This window comes from Triticum urartu, chromosome 2A, assembly GCF_056163025.1.
Source record: "Triticum urartu cultivar PI428250 chromosome 2A, HENAU_Tu73, whole genome shotgun sequence".
In the NCBI taxonomy this organism is placed as follows: Eukaryota; Viridiplantae; Streptophyta; class Magnoliopsida; order Poales; family Poaceae; genus Triticum; species Triticum urartu.
The window spans coordinates 369,766,603-369,782,279 of record NC_141874.1 but is presented as its reverse complement, the minus strand read 5'-3'; the positions used below and the strand labels follow the sequence as shown (position 1 = coordinate 369,782,279).

The 15,677-nt window shown below is 45.6% G+C and overlaps 1 protein-coding gene across 1 annotated transcript; it reads right to left on the bottom strand.

Moving 5' to 3' along the window:
- Window positions 1–623: 623 nt before the first annotated feature.
- LOC125531655 (ubiquitin carboxyl-terminal hydrolase 8) lies at window positions 624–11,133 on the bottom strand. The gene is made up of 12 exons (XM_087543905.1): window positions 10,868–11,133; window positions 10,557–10,784; window positions 4,986–5,112; window positions 4,855–4,914; window positions 4,682–4,774; window positions 4,243–4,500; window positions 3,855–4,166; window positions 2,837–3,094; window positions 2,581–2,729; window positions 1,765–2,433; window positions 1,254–1,527; window positions 624–1,159 (listed from the first exon to the last, which is right to left on the bottom strand). The coding sequence occupies exons 1-12, from the start codon at window positions 10,978–10,980 to the stop codon at window positions 1,052–1,054; spliced, it is 2,649 nt and encodes an 882-aa protein (XP_087400031.1). The 5' UTR covers window positions 10,981–11,133; the 3' UTR covers window positions 624–1,051.
- Between the last annotated feature and the right edge of the window lie 4,544 nt (window positions 11,134–15,677).

Sequence of the window (15,677 nt, the reverse complement as noted above, 5' to 3'; positions counted from 1 at the left end):
TAGGAAATCTTTCTATTGGAGTAAATTAAAAAATATCACCATATTTGGAGCTAGGGTTTCAGTTTACTATCACAATTGAGAAAATTCTAAAAAAAACATTGTTACAGTGGTAATCTGAAACCATATAAATGTGATGGTTTTCTGCAATTACCCCTTCTATTATTTTTTTATTTTATTTTTGTGAATCCCGCAAAAAAAAAATTGTGGAGGACATTACGCCTTCTATTCTGATCGAACTTTAGGTTAGAGCATGGATGGTCCAGTCCACAAAAATAAGACTGCAAAGTGACAACCCAACTTGATTATTCTAGTGAGTGGATATTATCGCCATCAGCAGCAAAAACGTGACAGAAACATAAAGGGCGGGTATGAACTTGTACACCAAGATTTCACTGTACCCCATGACATGTCATTCACAAGTTTCTGAAGACACCTTACACATACAGGCCTGGCGTGCATCCTACCTTGTCTGACCCCATGACGTGTCATTGCAGATAAGACGTCTTAATCGGGGTTGGAATATTTGTCAAAACACAAAGGCCAACGGCAGCACTCATCTCAGCATTCATCTCGTGTTACCTGTCAAACAGTTGAGTTTTGGGGACAGGTCAGAGTCCAGGGTATCATGAAAATATGTTTTGCATTTTTCATCATGCCGGTGGCTCATGGTCATGGATGGACCAACACAGGGAGCGAGTGGCTGTAGCGTCAATCTCGTGGCAGCTCTACAACACGTCACAGGAGTTAATTTACAGAGCTGTTACATCACTTCGCACTCTTGGCAAAAGAACATTGCTGCTCAAATGAAGCATTTTTACACTATGGGCCCAATCCATGTACGGAAAAGAATACTGTGTGTTGGTTGGAAAAAAAGAATAACGCATTAGCCAGGTCCTTTTGTTCTCCTGTTGGCAATTGAATCTGTACACGCTGTTGTATGGGTTAGTGGCTTGAGAGATTCAAGTGCCAAAATGTTGTCCAAATGATATAGGCAAAATCCAGACACGCCAGAGCTCCAGTGAACAATGCTTTTGTACAGAAGCCATGTCTGTCACTCTCGTCTGTAGAACAGAACATACGCGGCAGCTGTTTTTATATTGTCCTCGCTTATAGGTGTTACACATTCATCATCAAATTTGTGCCATCCCTTGCCTTCTTGCTACACAAAGATCAAACAATATCAGTAAGACACTTCATTAACAAGTTTTATTGTTTAGGAGTTGAAAATATCATATGCTAGCACAGGAACTCACGTAGATGCTTGCTGTGTAATGTCCACCTCCCATATTTCCATAGTGGTTGCTAATGGCATACAAGCGATAATGGTTGTATAGTTGTTCATTCTCGGTGGCAATATATGATGACAGGTCCAAATCACTAATGGGAAAATCTACAAATGTCTCGAGCTTATTTCTTGTGAACTGGGTATGTGAAAATCTTTTCAGATGGATGACCAGAACTTCAGGTAGCCTCCAGAGATCTAATTTCTTCATCGCTTGCTGATGCTTTTTGCAGCAAGGGCAGTACCTGAAAAGCAAAACACACAACAGAGCAAGTCTCGGTTATGAACCCAACACGACACCTAAAATTCAGAATTGTCGACGTGAGATTTGCATTGGTGGTTTTATTTGCAAATTTAACACTTGAGAAATAAGTTTATAAATAATACTCCTATTTAAAAACAAATGAGAAGAGGAATGCCAAAATGCAGCATTATGTAAACAGTAGCAAAAAGCAATACACTTGTTCCTCAGGGACACTCACCACATGTCCTCTGGCCCCAATGGCTCCTCTTTTAGAAAGGCTTCTAGACAACCATGTAGTGCAACAGAATCTTCGGTTCCTTTTGGAATAACCTCAAGCTTGTGTATCTCGGGTAGATTGTTAAGCATTGAGACATCATATTGTTTTGACGCACTATGTTGCCAATTGACACTTACATGTAGCCGGTTTGGTTTTGCCTCAAGTAAATCAAGATCATTCATTTCTATTTTTGTGCGCTCAACATCATCCCGTTCATTTGTTAAATAAAATCCAAACTGCTCCGTCTGTGCCTCCTTGTCAGAAACATCTGCTTCCCCACAATATGTCTCACTAGGTCCTTCCATCACTTCACAAGAATTATCATTGCACTGGTTTCTTTCAGGGCCATCCTCCAGTTGAGCACTATGAACATTACCGTCTGAACTGGAAGGTGTTATATCCATTAAATTAACAGCACAGTCACCAGCTGCATCCATCGAGTAGACAGCACAGTCACTGTTGCCCCTTCCACAATCAGAACTAATGATCTTGGAAAATCGGAACGGGTTCAACAATTTCAGATAGATTTCCTGAAGAGTCAATCCATTGACTGCCTCAGGAAGTGATGCCAAAAGTGGAGCCTCAAATTCCTTCATTTGTGGAGCTACAAAATTATCAACACCAGTATGCCTGAATTCAATGGTGCCAAGAAAAAGTGTAAGAACAATAAAGACCACGAAAACCACATTATTAGCTAAATTATCACACATAAACTAAACAAAGATTCTCGCCAAAAAAAAGTCTAAACAAAGAAGAAATGTAACTGACAGTGCTTACTCAGCAAAGTGTTTGTGTGTAAAAACCACAAGTGGAGATTTTTCATATTGTTTTGGTAGCCGGTACGCTGCCAATTTATCTCCATCCCTCAGCAATGACACTGAATCAGAAGGCTCCTCCAAGTATCGGATAATGCAGTTATTATATACCTGTATAGTCACTTCCAGTAAGTGGAAGACCTATAACACTTGTATTGCTCAACTAGACCAGAAGGTTTATAGCATTGTACAGGTAACGAAGGAGAAAGAAAAGATACCTCGGTTATCAGCAGGGACTCATCGCCTCCAAGTGAGCAAGCAGCACTCAGTGCCTGAACAAGGTCACTAAGAGTGCCAAATTTTGGCACACTGACATCATATGAGAATGGCTCTCTGCTACCATCAGTGCTGAAAACTGTCACAGTCATTGTCCTCTTTGCCATGGAAGGTACAGGCAAAGATAAGTACATAAATGGGTCAAAAGTGACAGATGTTTTATTACAGGTAGGGCAAGTTAATGTAGACTTATATTGTCCCTGCAAACAGAAAATCAGAAGAAAATTAACAACAGAAATTGAGTTCTTCTGTGCAAAATAGTTGAGCTTGCAATGTCCTAACAAATTATACACAAGAAATGGTTATTTAACTTTCTCAAAAGGAAAATAGAAAGATAATAGAGCAACTCATGTTATGTCCTTCTGTTAAATTCATAAGAATCGACTAGAGTGTCTTCAAGTCAAACCTTGTTGGTATTTCTTTTGAAAACGAATATGGGCACTTCAACCAAACATTCAAATAGGCACTAGGTGCCAGGCGAGTGTTCACTGGCCACCTAAGCACCAACCTAGGATCTGGCCCGGCAGCCATGTAAAAAATATTTGACCGCCAAAACCTTCCTAGTGCTCCTCTGCAGCAGGTTGAGTGAGGGGGAAGGGTGAATGGTGGAGGGTGAGGTGCTGAGGTAAAAGGGTGACGGAACTCTAGTGCTTCGTGGTGGTGGTAACGGCAAGTGCAGCTCGCGGACTCAGGGTATGGAAGGAAGTGCAGCATGTGTTCTGCCTCTACTTCATGTGGTATATCTGGCACAAGAAGGCCCACTAAAACTAAAACCACTCCCTGGTGTGCCTAAGCGGCTGAATTATGCAATCTTTTTCAACCTTGCTTTCAACACTATCTACTATACGTTGTTTTGTTGTTTATGAAACGGTATAGATATCTTGAAGGGTTGGAGCAAAGACTTTCTTTTTAGAATTGTTTGAGAAAGTGAAACTTCAGAGAATAGGAGTTTAAACTTACATGGCAGGTATCAACTATTACAGAATCATTTCGGGCTAAATGGTTCCTCCAATATTCATCAGCTACTTCTTCGTCCGGACGGCCACTTGCATCCTTAGCTTCTTCATATGGTTTGCATTTTACCTGATTAAGATCTTCATGCAGGCCATCCAATAAGAAAGCCAGAAGCTCCTGTGAATCATGCTGATTAAAGCCACTGAACTGAGGAGCAAAGCAGGCAATCTTTGCTTTAAAGTTATGTGGTGCAACTGTGTTTCGATCATTCGTCCATAAACTTCTCAACAATTCTCCAAATGCCAAGGCAAGTTCCCCCTAGGAAATGGAAGCGTCAGTAAATATTTAGCTGATTGGATAAAATAAATAAAAGCTCAAGACAAACTCTGCATACATTCAGTCCAAGTGGATTTGTCCGATTTATATCGCTGTCATAATCTCCGAGGAAATAATCAACAAGTTTTGTTGTATGAGCCAAACATTGGATTGAACTATTCATGAAGCAAGTATTTCCAAGATTTTCTAGTCCGATTAACCCCATAGAGCTAACTCTTCCAATGTTCCCACAGGACATATCAACAATCATGCTACTCCCACCAATCTTGAATGTTAAGGAATCAGACATTGCATAGACTTGAACTTCTAGAAGATTCTGCACATGTAAAAAGATAAGAAAGTGATAAGGTAGATCTAGTGGACACCTTATGACAGGCTTATGAAACAGAGGTTATTGAATAATAATTCAATGTTAAAATGTTATCATGTAAAAACAATTGTATCAACAGAATTGTGTGTGTGTGGTTGGGGGGGGATGCATGGCCAACCAATACTACCTCTTGCTCTGAATGGCAATAGTCTTGATGTGATCTATTCCATTCATTCATCAATATTAGGTTTGTCTGCCCTGAAAAATCCCAAACATGAACCTGGATACAGAAACATTAAGTAAACCGCACTAACGGAAGTGTATTTCCAAAACTTGGAAATGCAACAAGCAGCAACATACTGGTTGAGAATCAATGTTAAACATCTTGTTTGCCCGCTTATAGTTATCAACTGGATTATCCTGAAACAGAATGAATCATCGTCAAATTAGGAAATTCGGTCAGTCGTATATTGCTTTTCAAATAGTATTACCTTTTTGCTGATTTTAACAGTCAAAATGCTTGTTTCACGCACAGAAATTCTAAGCACCAAAGGATAAGCACCAGCACTGTCTTCAGCAAACGAATGTTTATTATGCAATGCCAAACTGGAGTTCTGCCTGAAGAAAAGTGAAAAGAGAGATGAAATTCGGGGCTAAGGGCATGACAAGATGAAGTTAGTCAAGTAACAAGTTGAACCCTAGGTAGATACGACCCAGACAAACAAAATGACACGATTATCTCTCCCTAATAATAAAGCACGGGTTGAGTCTCCGGGTTCACCGTCGTGACTCTTTTGCAAAATAGTCCCCATGATTTTAGGTAATCAAGCCACACTCCGAGATGAAATTCGGGGCTAAGGGCATGACAAGATGAAGTTAGTCAAGTAACAAGTTGAACCCTAGGTAGATACGACCCAGACAAACAAAATGACACGATTATGTCAAACTAATAGGCCGAAGTATCAAGTGAAAACGGATTTCCAGTGAAAATCTGAAAATTCTTACATGGGCCATCAGATCTATAATGGACGCTACGGATCAAAGGTGGGATCCCTCAGCATCCACTTAAACACAATTAGCAGATAACCCCCTAACTTATCCATCATCAAGTAGTAAAAATCTTTCTTGAGTATCCCTGGGATCGGTTCACGTTCCAATCTACGCCGCAATGGAGAATTTTGTTCCGGCGGCCATTAGTCCTTGCCCTCCGCCGGTAGCAACCAGCCCTCCGTCAGCAGCGTCGGGCCCTCCTCCGGTGGCGACTCGAGCCATGTCGTTCCCTCTACCGGTAGCAACGGACCCTTCGTCGGTGGCGACTCAAGCCATGCCCTTCGCTCCGTCGGCCGTGACAGGGCCTCTGTCGGCTGCCGCTCGCCTTCCTCCGGTTGCGTCTCAACCTTCAGATTACTATACGCCAATCCTTATTCGTGCTAACCTATGTCCCCTGACATGCCACGGGCTCTTCCTAGCCATTTAGAGGTAAGCTGTCCAGAGTTTACGACCACCACATCCAACGGACAAGAGCTATATATGCAAGAGAAGACATAGATCAATCACTAGGCAGCGTTCACCAGCTCGTACTCTAAGGTTAATGGCGCATTACATAGAAAAATAGATTGCTGCTCAAGCGTACAGCGATTTCTGCAGACAAAACATATCCCCATCAGCGCTAGGTGTCCTAGCAAATTAGACTATGAGATGCTCATGCAATGGTACATGTACTGTACAGTGCATATTTGATGATCATCACCACCAAACAATCAGTGTGTACAACAAGATGCTTCAGGTTTTTCAATTTGTTCATCACCACCGAACGAACATCTTCAAAAACTACAGGGGAGTTGCACAGGTCCAGCACTAACAGATTAGCAAATATCAGTGCACAAGCTTCAACATTTCATGTACTACAATTCTTCAGAGAACAGAGGCTGCGCTGAATGTTTCGTAGAGAAATTGGAAAGTGAGGTACAATTCTTCAGAGAACTACGTAGCATGGGGGCAGCCCGCGTCCGCCGTGTTGCCGCTCGAGGTCGACGCATCCAGACGCCACTGTAATGGACGCGGCTACTGCAGGTCACACCTACCGTCACCCGACGCAGCAGCTTGGTGGCCCTGGTAGCACAGCGCCGCTCTACTTCATCCCCACGGTTGGTGCGACCGGCGTGCGTGTCACCTTCGCAGTTCACTCCCCTGTCACACGGTCTGCGTCGTCGGCGAAGCTGCCTGTTCGGACACCGCGGATATCCTCGTCTTCCCCCCACCGCCCGGCGGCGTCCTCAGGAGCCCTACCCGCCGAGGAAAGGGAGCTCTGACGCGGCGCACGACCTCGTCTCTGACGGTTGTGGCCGCTGCGGGGAGTCTCGGAGCCGTCGTGGCGTTCCCGACGGCCCATGGACGTGGGTGAGTTAGGTCGGAGTTGGGTAAGGCAATCCCTAGGGGTTATCTGTTAATGGCGTTTAAGTGGATGCCGAGAGATCCCTCCTTTGATCCATGGCGTCCATTATAGATCTGACGGCCAACGAAGGAATTTTCAGGTTTTCACTGAAAAGCCATTTTCACTGGATACTTCGCCAATTAATAGCATGGTCAATATGAGAGTTATCTTTGGCATCCAACTATAAATAACTTCATGAATAAGAAGTATGACACAAGCAATACAACAGTACGGAACACAAATGCAAGCATTGCACCTCAGTTATGGGAAGTGTGTAGGCATTAGCTACAGACATGTATATATGAGGAAATTCTACGCACTGAGCCACTAATCATGTATAAACTACAGAGTCATCAATGGAAGGCGAGTCCAGGTTTGAGAGCAAATAGAAATGGCACGTGCCAAAATCAATCTATGAGCAGGGGCTAGCTAACCTAACTTTGGGTGAGCAGGTGAAAAGTGAAATATTAGACACTTCCATATCAATTGGTTAAGTCCAATGTACAAAATGCTCTCCTGATGCAGAATGGTCCCAAAAAGATGGACTCGCAATCCAGTTATGCTGTTAAGGAGATATTGTCCTATCTATAAAAAAAAGGGCAGCCCAGTGCATGTAGCTCCTGCTTGCGCAGGGTCCGGGGAAGGGTCCAACCACTTTGGGTCTATTGTACACAGCCTTTCCCTTCATTTCTGTAAGAGGCTGTTTCCAGGACTTGAACCCATGACCTCATGGTCACAAGGCAGAAGCTTTACCACTGGGCCAAGGCTCCCTTCATATTGCCCTATCTATCTATAATGAAAAATCCCAAACATGAACCTGGATACAGAAACATGGATGAGTAATAGCTATGTTCCTAAAAAAACATAAAACATCAAGGATCCTCATCAAAATTATTGATCATATTGAGGCCAACAAGGCCCCTAATTGACAAAGAGGGCTATCATTAATAAAGAGGTTTTAAAATGAATTGCTCCCAGTGATTGAATGAAAACTGCAGACCAGAAGGTTTTACGGTGAGCCCATGTGTATTCTGCACCACCTTTTTGTGAAAAAAAAATGTAGTCAGACAAGATTTCCTATAGAGCAACGGGCTCCATTGGACAATACACAGATGATACTTCATACTTATGCTACTTACTAAAAATGAAATATGTAGGTCAAATAGGATGCAGAGCACGTCATTTATACATGGCTATCTAGTGTCTACACAAGGTTTATTGCATCCATGCTTGGGAGAAAAGGATTTTATAATAGCAACCCAAAACAAACTTACGCATGGAGGGGGCGCCGAACTCATCAGCATATCACAGTTAGCAACCTTAAGTTCTAGACTTAGAGCAAGGTCATGAATAGAAGAGTTAATACGAGCGTCACCGAGCACGTATCGCCACCGGTGAGCCTCCGAGCTCTCCAGACACGATCTCAGAGGAGGAGAAGCGGGTGGCGGTAGACCTGGCTGCCGGATTCGCCGGTGGCCGCTTCAAGGTGGTGGGTGCGGCGGCCAGGGGCGACGGCATCCACTTCCAAACGATGAGCGCTAGCCAAGGAGGTGGATGAGCAGCACCCCCGCTTTGCTGAGATGGCGGAGGAGCGTCGCTGGTGCTATGTCGAGGCGCAACTTGACGCAGAGCGTGCCAATGCCTTAACCGTGGAGGCACTCATGGCGAATCCGAAGATCGTCGCCAACAACCACGCGATCTTCGCGTCATTGGACAGCGCATGCATTTGGCCAGCCGCCAACGACGAGGAGGCCGGTCCCTCCGGTGTGGGGGTGATGAACACCTCCTCCGATGAGGAGTAGAAGACTAGAAGTAGAATTTATCTATATGTCCTGATGAATCTAGCTAGTTTAATGGCGATGAAGTAGTATGTACTAGGTAAATTAACTACTCTAGTACGGTAGAATATAGTGTTGTTGTTAATTATGGAACAAAGTGGTTTAAACATGTGTTTGAAATGAATTTGTGTGATAAAATTGTGTTCAAATTTTTTTAGGGAAATAATTTATAGGGGATCTGCTAGCTGCGCAACAATGAATTCCCTAAAAAATAGGCAAATGGGTCAGGGAGAAGAATTTGAAATTTTAGGATACGGGATCTGCTAGAGTTGCTCTTAGTCTGTTTAGCTCAGTTTGAACATTCATGCTACCAGGAAGACAAGCACCTCAGGAGTAGCAAGCATGGCATGTTAATAGCGAAGAGAGCGGCAATTTGGCTCGCGGGCTCTACTATATTTTCAAAAATACGAAAATGGTAATCGATACTTTTCAAGGATGTGTGTGTGTGTGCGCGTGCGCTTATGCGTGTGGGTGGGTGCGCGCGCGGGCGTGCATGTGTGTGTGTGTGAAGGGGAGCACGGTAAAGCTGTTGCCTTGTGACCATGAGGTCACGGGTTCGAGTCCTGGAAACTGTTGAAGTTTATATGTGGATTGCCTAGCCCTTTCCATTAGTTCGGACTTTTGGTTGTGTTGGCTAGTGCATGAAGCTTAACATGGTATCAGGGCCTATGGTCTTTCAAGGCCAAGCTTTCGCAATTTATCAAAAAATTGTTGTTGCCCCTCTTTGTGTCCACGTATAGGCCTCTTGAGCCATACCTTTTGAGTCTATTCACGTGTTGACTTCCCGCATCACACTTGAGAGGGGTGTTGAAGTGTATACGTGGATTGCCTAGCCCTTTCCATCAATTCGGACTTATGGTTGCGTTGGCTAGTGCATGAAGCTTAACATGGTATCAGGGCCTAAGGTTAGTTCGGACTTTTGGTTGCATTGCCTAGTGCATGAAGCTTAACAGAAACAACCTCTTGCAGAAATGTAGGGAAAGGCTGTGTACAAAGGACCCAAAGTGGTCGAACCCGGGCCATGCGCAAGCGGGAGGTACATGCACCGGGCTGCCCTTTTGTGTGTATGTATTCTACGTATCTGTTAACTTCTATTGAATAATATGTTAATTTGTAGTCTACATAGACAGACAAATCTATGCCTCTAAAACGGCAAAAGGTAACATATTTGTTTGATCCATGTATTTGTTTTTTTGTGTAAACCACAGATAAAACTATATATTTATGAAAATTTCTATATACATACTGCACAACTATATGTACATGTACAAAAAAGTAATGTTTTTGCTTTAAGAAAAAAATAAAGGGTTACATTTCAGCCACTTAACAACCTGGAAAACTGAACCTAAATACATCAGTTTATTAGGTGCTTCAGCTTTGTAGGGAAACAGTAGGTGGTTTATCTACTGTAAATTTATTGAAAAATGAATATTTACTGAAAGGAAACAAAAAAAAGAAAATTCCAATTTTTTGGTTGAGTAATTAGGCTTCAACCCTGAAAATCCATAGTATTGTTTATGTGACCGAATTAACCAATAAGAGGAAGTCCAATTAACTGAATGCCCTAAGTTAAAAGCGTAAGCACTTGATCGGAATTCAAAATAGTCAGCACATGAGACTCACGTGTTACCATTATCACCGCATTACTACTAGAGCTGAATCTACCAACAAGCCAGCTCATGCGATTGCACCACCATTCTAGATTCTCACCCTCGAGCATTATTGCATCCAAGTTGTTACACAAGACAAAAACGAGGAGTAAACGAGGATGCGGAGTGACGCCGACTGACCTGGCGAGCGCCCGCGAGAGCTCGTCCGCCGGGACGAGTGCGTAGCTGCGGCTCCCTCCTGAGGTTGCGCTGGCGCGGCACTCCCCGCGGTCGAGGCGCAGCACGAGATCCGGGTGCAGGAAGCTGTGGAGGAGCCTGAGGCCATAATATGAGGGTGAGGCCGCCGGCGTGGCTGCGTAGCGGACCCCGCCCTCCTCTGCCGCCTCCTCCCGCACCCCCGCCCACCACCTGTGCAGCAGCAGCAGCAGCACATTGTTACCCCTGCTTGCGGGGTTTCAGCGAGGAGGTTGAGCGTGAGAGAGCGAGCGTACCTGAAGGGGACGAGGCAGACGGCGGCGGGGCAGGAGGAGGAAGCAGAGGGGGCGTCGCAGGCGGCGGAGGTGGAGGCGGAGGCCGGGGCGGAGGCGGTGGCGGCGGTGGCCATGAGGAGATGGGATCTCTGATCTGGGATGCGTGCGCGAGTGAGCTGGTGGTTGTTTGCTCGCTCGGCAGCTGCTGCCCTTTGTTTTTGTTTTGCTGCAGCTGGAGATGGATTTGATTTGGAGTTACTCCGGTATACTAGTTTTTCCTCTCTTTTTTTGAGAAATACTCCTGTATACTAGTAGTACTACTACTCGGTAGTAAATCTGGGATCGGGTTGGCTGTCTCTGCTGTGCTGGGCTGGCGCTTTCGAGAAGACGCGAGCGGGGAAAGGCGAAAGGGGATTAAAGCGGACGAAATTCTTCCTCTGAATTTTTTGACGAACTACTAAATCACGAATTGGCCCCATTTTGAAAAGAATTTCGTTTCTGACTTTTTTTATCACCCCAACATCCTTGGCGTCTGGTTCGCACAGAAGACGCCATGGTCCTCGGTGTTTCACACTGGCTCACACTTGCAGACATGGCGCTGACGTGACAAAGTTCAAATGCCATAAATTCTGACGTTTAGGTGAGACGCCATAGGTCTTGGGGTTTGGTCGTAGTCCATATAAATAATAAAAGATGCATGCATCATTTATGGAGTTACTTCCGTGAATACTAATTCTCTTAATTTTTGTGAATACATAAATTGTATATCATTGCATTGATAGATTGAATAGAGTTACAATGGCTAGGCACGACCAGGGATAGAGGATGGTTATGCTAGCAAGGATAGGAAAATACAAAACTCAAGATGGATCAAAAGTGAATCTGGCCAGCCCTTTGGCAACAGCCGAAGCCCAGCCTAGCTTCGTCAAGGATGTTTTGCGTTAGGGCGTAGGTAGACGGTTGGATCATGTCGAAGGTGCACATGTAATTAATGAGTTTCAAAAAAAGTTTAGTAATTAATGACAACCAACGCTGGAGCATGTGCGATTATCTCGTTCTGATTAGGTATCATGCACCCAATAAATAAGGAGAAAATCAAGAAAATAATTGCCTTGAATTTTACGGCTAGTATTGTTGGAATCGGGGCTCCGCGGACCCAAACGAGGTTCAAACCCTGGGGCATGTATGAAAGATCTAGCCTAGCTACAGCCCCAAGCTCACTGCCTCATGGCTTGGCCTCGTCGGGTTAGAGCGAGCGGGAAGAAGAAGTGGACACATCAGTTTACCTAGGTTCAGGCCACCTTGTGGTGTAAAATCCTACTCCTGCTTTATGGTGGATTGCCTCACGAGGAGAATGAGCATGAACTAGTACAAGGGTGAGCTGCCTCGGGAGAGCTCAATTGCCGAAGGGTTGGATGGCCAAAGGATTTGATCCCCCTCCACGATGGAGTCTACCCTATCTTTACAGTGGCATTGGTCCTCTTTCCACATAGCTTAGGCGGGAAGGGATTCCACAATGATCAGTTTGAAAGGGGATAAGAGTATATCTTATCCTGACGAAAGGTGGTCTTCGCCTACAAAGCTTCTGGTCGTGGCGCAATGATGGGCTCGGCAATGACATCCGGCCTACCGAGCTCGTGGTCTTGATCTTGTTGCACTGGAATAGAAACCTTTGGGGGATTTCTTGGAAACCCTTGTACGTCCTTGCCTTCTTAGCACCAAAGAGGAAACTGTCCTCTTCTGCGCCCGCTGGCGCCCGCCTAGCCTTGGTCGTCATGGCTCACGTCATTGCGCGCCTCGCAAGGTGAGGTGCTTGCATAGAGATCTCCGCTCCTCGGGAGGCCTTGGTGTCGTTCGCCTCGCGAGGCATGGGCCCTCGCGAGGGTCTTGCTTACGATTCCTTGGAACTGGGCCACACCAGGTCGTCGGTGGAGCCACGTGATGGCTCATGTCCGCGTCAGTATTTTTCCCGAAGAGAAAGGGATGATGCAGCACAGCTATGGTAGGTATTTCCCTCAGTGATGAGACCAAGATTATCGAACTAGTAGGAGAACCACGTAACACTATGTAAACGGTACATGCACACAAAAAACAAATACTTGCAACCCAACGCGTAAGAAGAGTTGTCAATCCCTCCCGGGTAAAAGATAGATAAATTTGTAGTAGATTGGATAAATAGATCTCGCGGGAACGTGAGGTAAAATAAATAACAATAAATTACAGCAAGGTATTTTGGGTTTTGGATTAATAGGTCTGAAGATAAGAGGCAAATAATAGATCGAAAAGAAAATATGATGAAGAAGAGACTCAGGGCCGTAGATTTCACTAGTGGATTCTCTCAAGAAAATAGCATACAACGGGTAAACAAATTACTGTTGGGCAATTGATAGAACTTCAAATTATTATGACGATATCCAGGCAATGATCATTATATAGGTGTGATGCCCTCGATTTGAACATACACTAATCATACAAGCAAATATGTACGATCAAGATCAAGGACTCACGGGAAGATATCACAAAACAACTTTAGACACAAATTAAAAATAATACAAGCTTTATATTACAAGATAGGGGCCTCGAGGGCTCGAATACATAAGCTCGAATACACAAGAGTCAGCGGAAGTAAAAATATTTGAGTACAGGCATAAGTTAAATAAGTTTGCCTTAAGAAGGCTAGCACAAAAGTAACAACGATTGAAAAGGCAAGGCCTCCTGCCTGGGACCTCCTAACTACTCCTCGAAGCCGAACTCCACGTAGGAACATCATCGAGATCCTCTGGCTTCTGGACTCCATCATCTGGTTGCGACATCCGAGAAGAATGGAAAAGGGGGAAAGAGGGAGCAAAGCAACCGTGAGTACTCATCCAAAGTACTCGCAAGCAAGGATCTACACTACATATGCATTGGTATCAATGAAATGGGTAGTATCCATGGACTGAACTCTAGAATGCCAGAATAAGAGGGGGGAAGCTAGTCCTAGCGAAGACTACGCTTCTGGCAGCCTCCATCTTGAAGCATATAGAAGAGAGTAGCCGGTAAGTTCACCAAGTACCATCGTATAGCATAAACCTACCCGGCGATCCTCTCCTCGTCGCCCTGTGAGAGAGCGATCACCGGGTTGTATCTGGCACTTGAAAGGGTGTGTTTTATTAAGTATCCGGTTCTATTGTCATAAGGTCGGAATACAACTCCGGATCATCCTTTTACCGAGGGATATGGCTATTTGAATATATAAACTTCCCTGCAGGGGTGCACCACATTACCCAACACGCTCGATCCCTCTAGCCAGACACACTTTCCTGGATCATGGCCGGCCTCGAAAGATCTACACGTTGCAGCCCTATCTAGGCACAACAGAGAGGTCAGCACGCCGGTCTAAACCCTAAGCGCGTAGGGGTATGGGCCCATCGCCCGTTGCACACCTGCACGTTGCGAACGCGGCCGGTGAGCAGACCTAGCAACCTCCATTACAAAGGAAGTTGCGTTATGCGGTCTAACCCGGTGCGCGCCGCTCAGTCACTGATGTCAATAAGGCTTCGGCTGATACCACGACGTCGAGTGCCCATAACTGTTCCCGCGTAGTTGGTTAGTGCGTATATGTAACGCCCCGAGACCGATGTGTTGGGGAACGTAGCAGAAATTCAAAATTTTCCTACGTGTCACCAAGATCTATCTATGAAGAAACCAGCAACGAGGGGAGGGAGAGTGCATCTACATACCCTTGTAGATCGCTAAGCGGAAGCGTTCAAGAGAACGGGGTTGATGGAGTCGTACTCGTCGTGATCCAAATCACCGATGATCCTAGTGCCGAACGGACGGCACCTCCGCGTTCAACACACGTACAGCCCGACGATGTCTCCCACGCCTTGATCCAGCAAGGAGAGAGGGAGAGGTTGAGGAAGACTCCATCCAGCAGCAGCACAACGGCGTGGTGGTGGTGGAGGATTGTGGCAATCCTGCAGGGCTTCGCCAAGCACCATGGGATATGAGGAGAAAGAGAGGGAGGGCTGCACCAACGAGAGAGATCAAATCGCGTGTCTTGGGCAGCCCCTAGGCCTCACTATATATAGGGGAGAGGGAGGAGGGTGCGCCCCCTCTAGGGTTCCCACCCCTAGGGGGGCGGCAGCCCTAGATGGGAAAGGGGAGGCGGCCAAGAGGGGAGGGGAAGAGGGAGGCACACCAGGATGGGCCCTAAGGCCCATACCCCTTTAGGGTTTGCCCCCTTTCCACCTCTTAGGCGCCTTGGGCCCTTGTGGGGGGGGGCGCATCAGCCCACCTGGGGCTGGTCCCCTCCCACACTTAGCCCACGCAAGCCTCCGGGGTTGGTGACCCCACTTGGTGGACCCCCGGGACCCTCCCGGTGGTCCCGGTACATTACCGATAAACCCCGAAACCTTTCCGGTGACCAAAACAGGACTTCCCATATATAAATCTTTACCTCCGGACCATTCCGGAGCTCCTCGTGACGTCCGGGATCTCATCCGGGACTCCGAACAACATTCGGTAACCACATACAAACTTCCTTTATAACCCTAGCGTCATCGAACCTTAAGTGTGTAGACCCTACGGGTTCGGGAGACATGCAGACATGACCGAGATGTTCTCCGGTCAATAACCAACAGCGGGATCTGGATACCCATGTTGGCTCCCACATGTTCCACGATGATCTCATCGGATGAACCACGATGTCGAGGACTTAATCAATCCCGTATGCAATTCCCTTTGTCTGGCGGTACAATACTTGCCCGAGATTCGATCGTCGGTATCCCGATACCTTGTTCAATCTCGTTACCGGCAAGTCACTTTACTCGTACCGTAATGCATGATC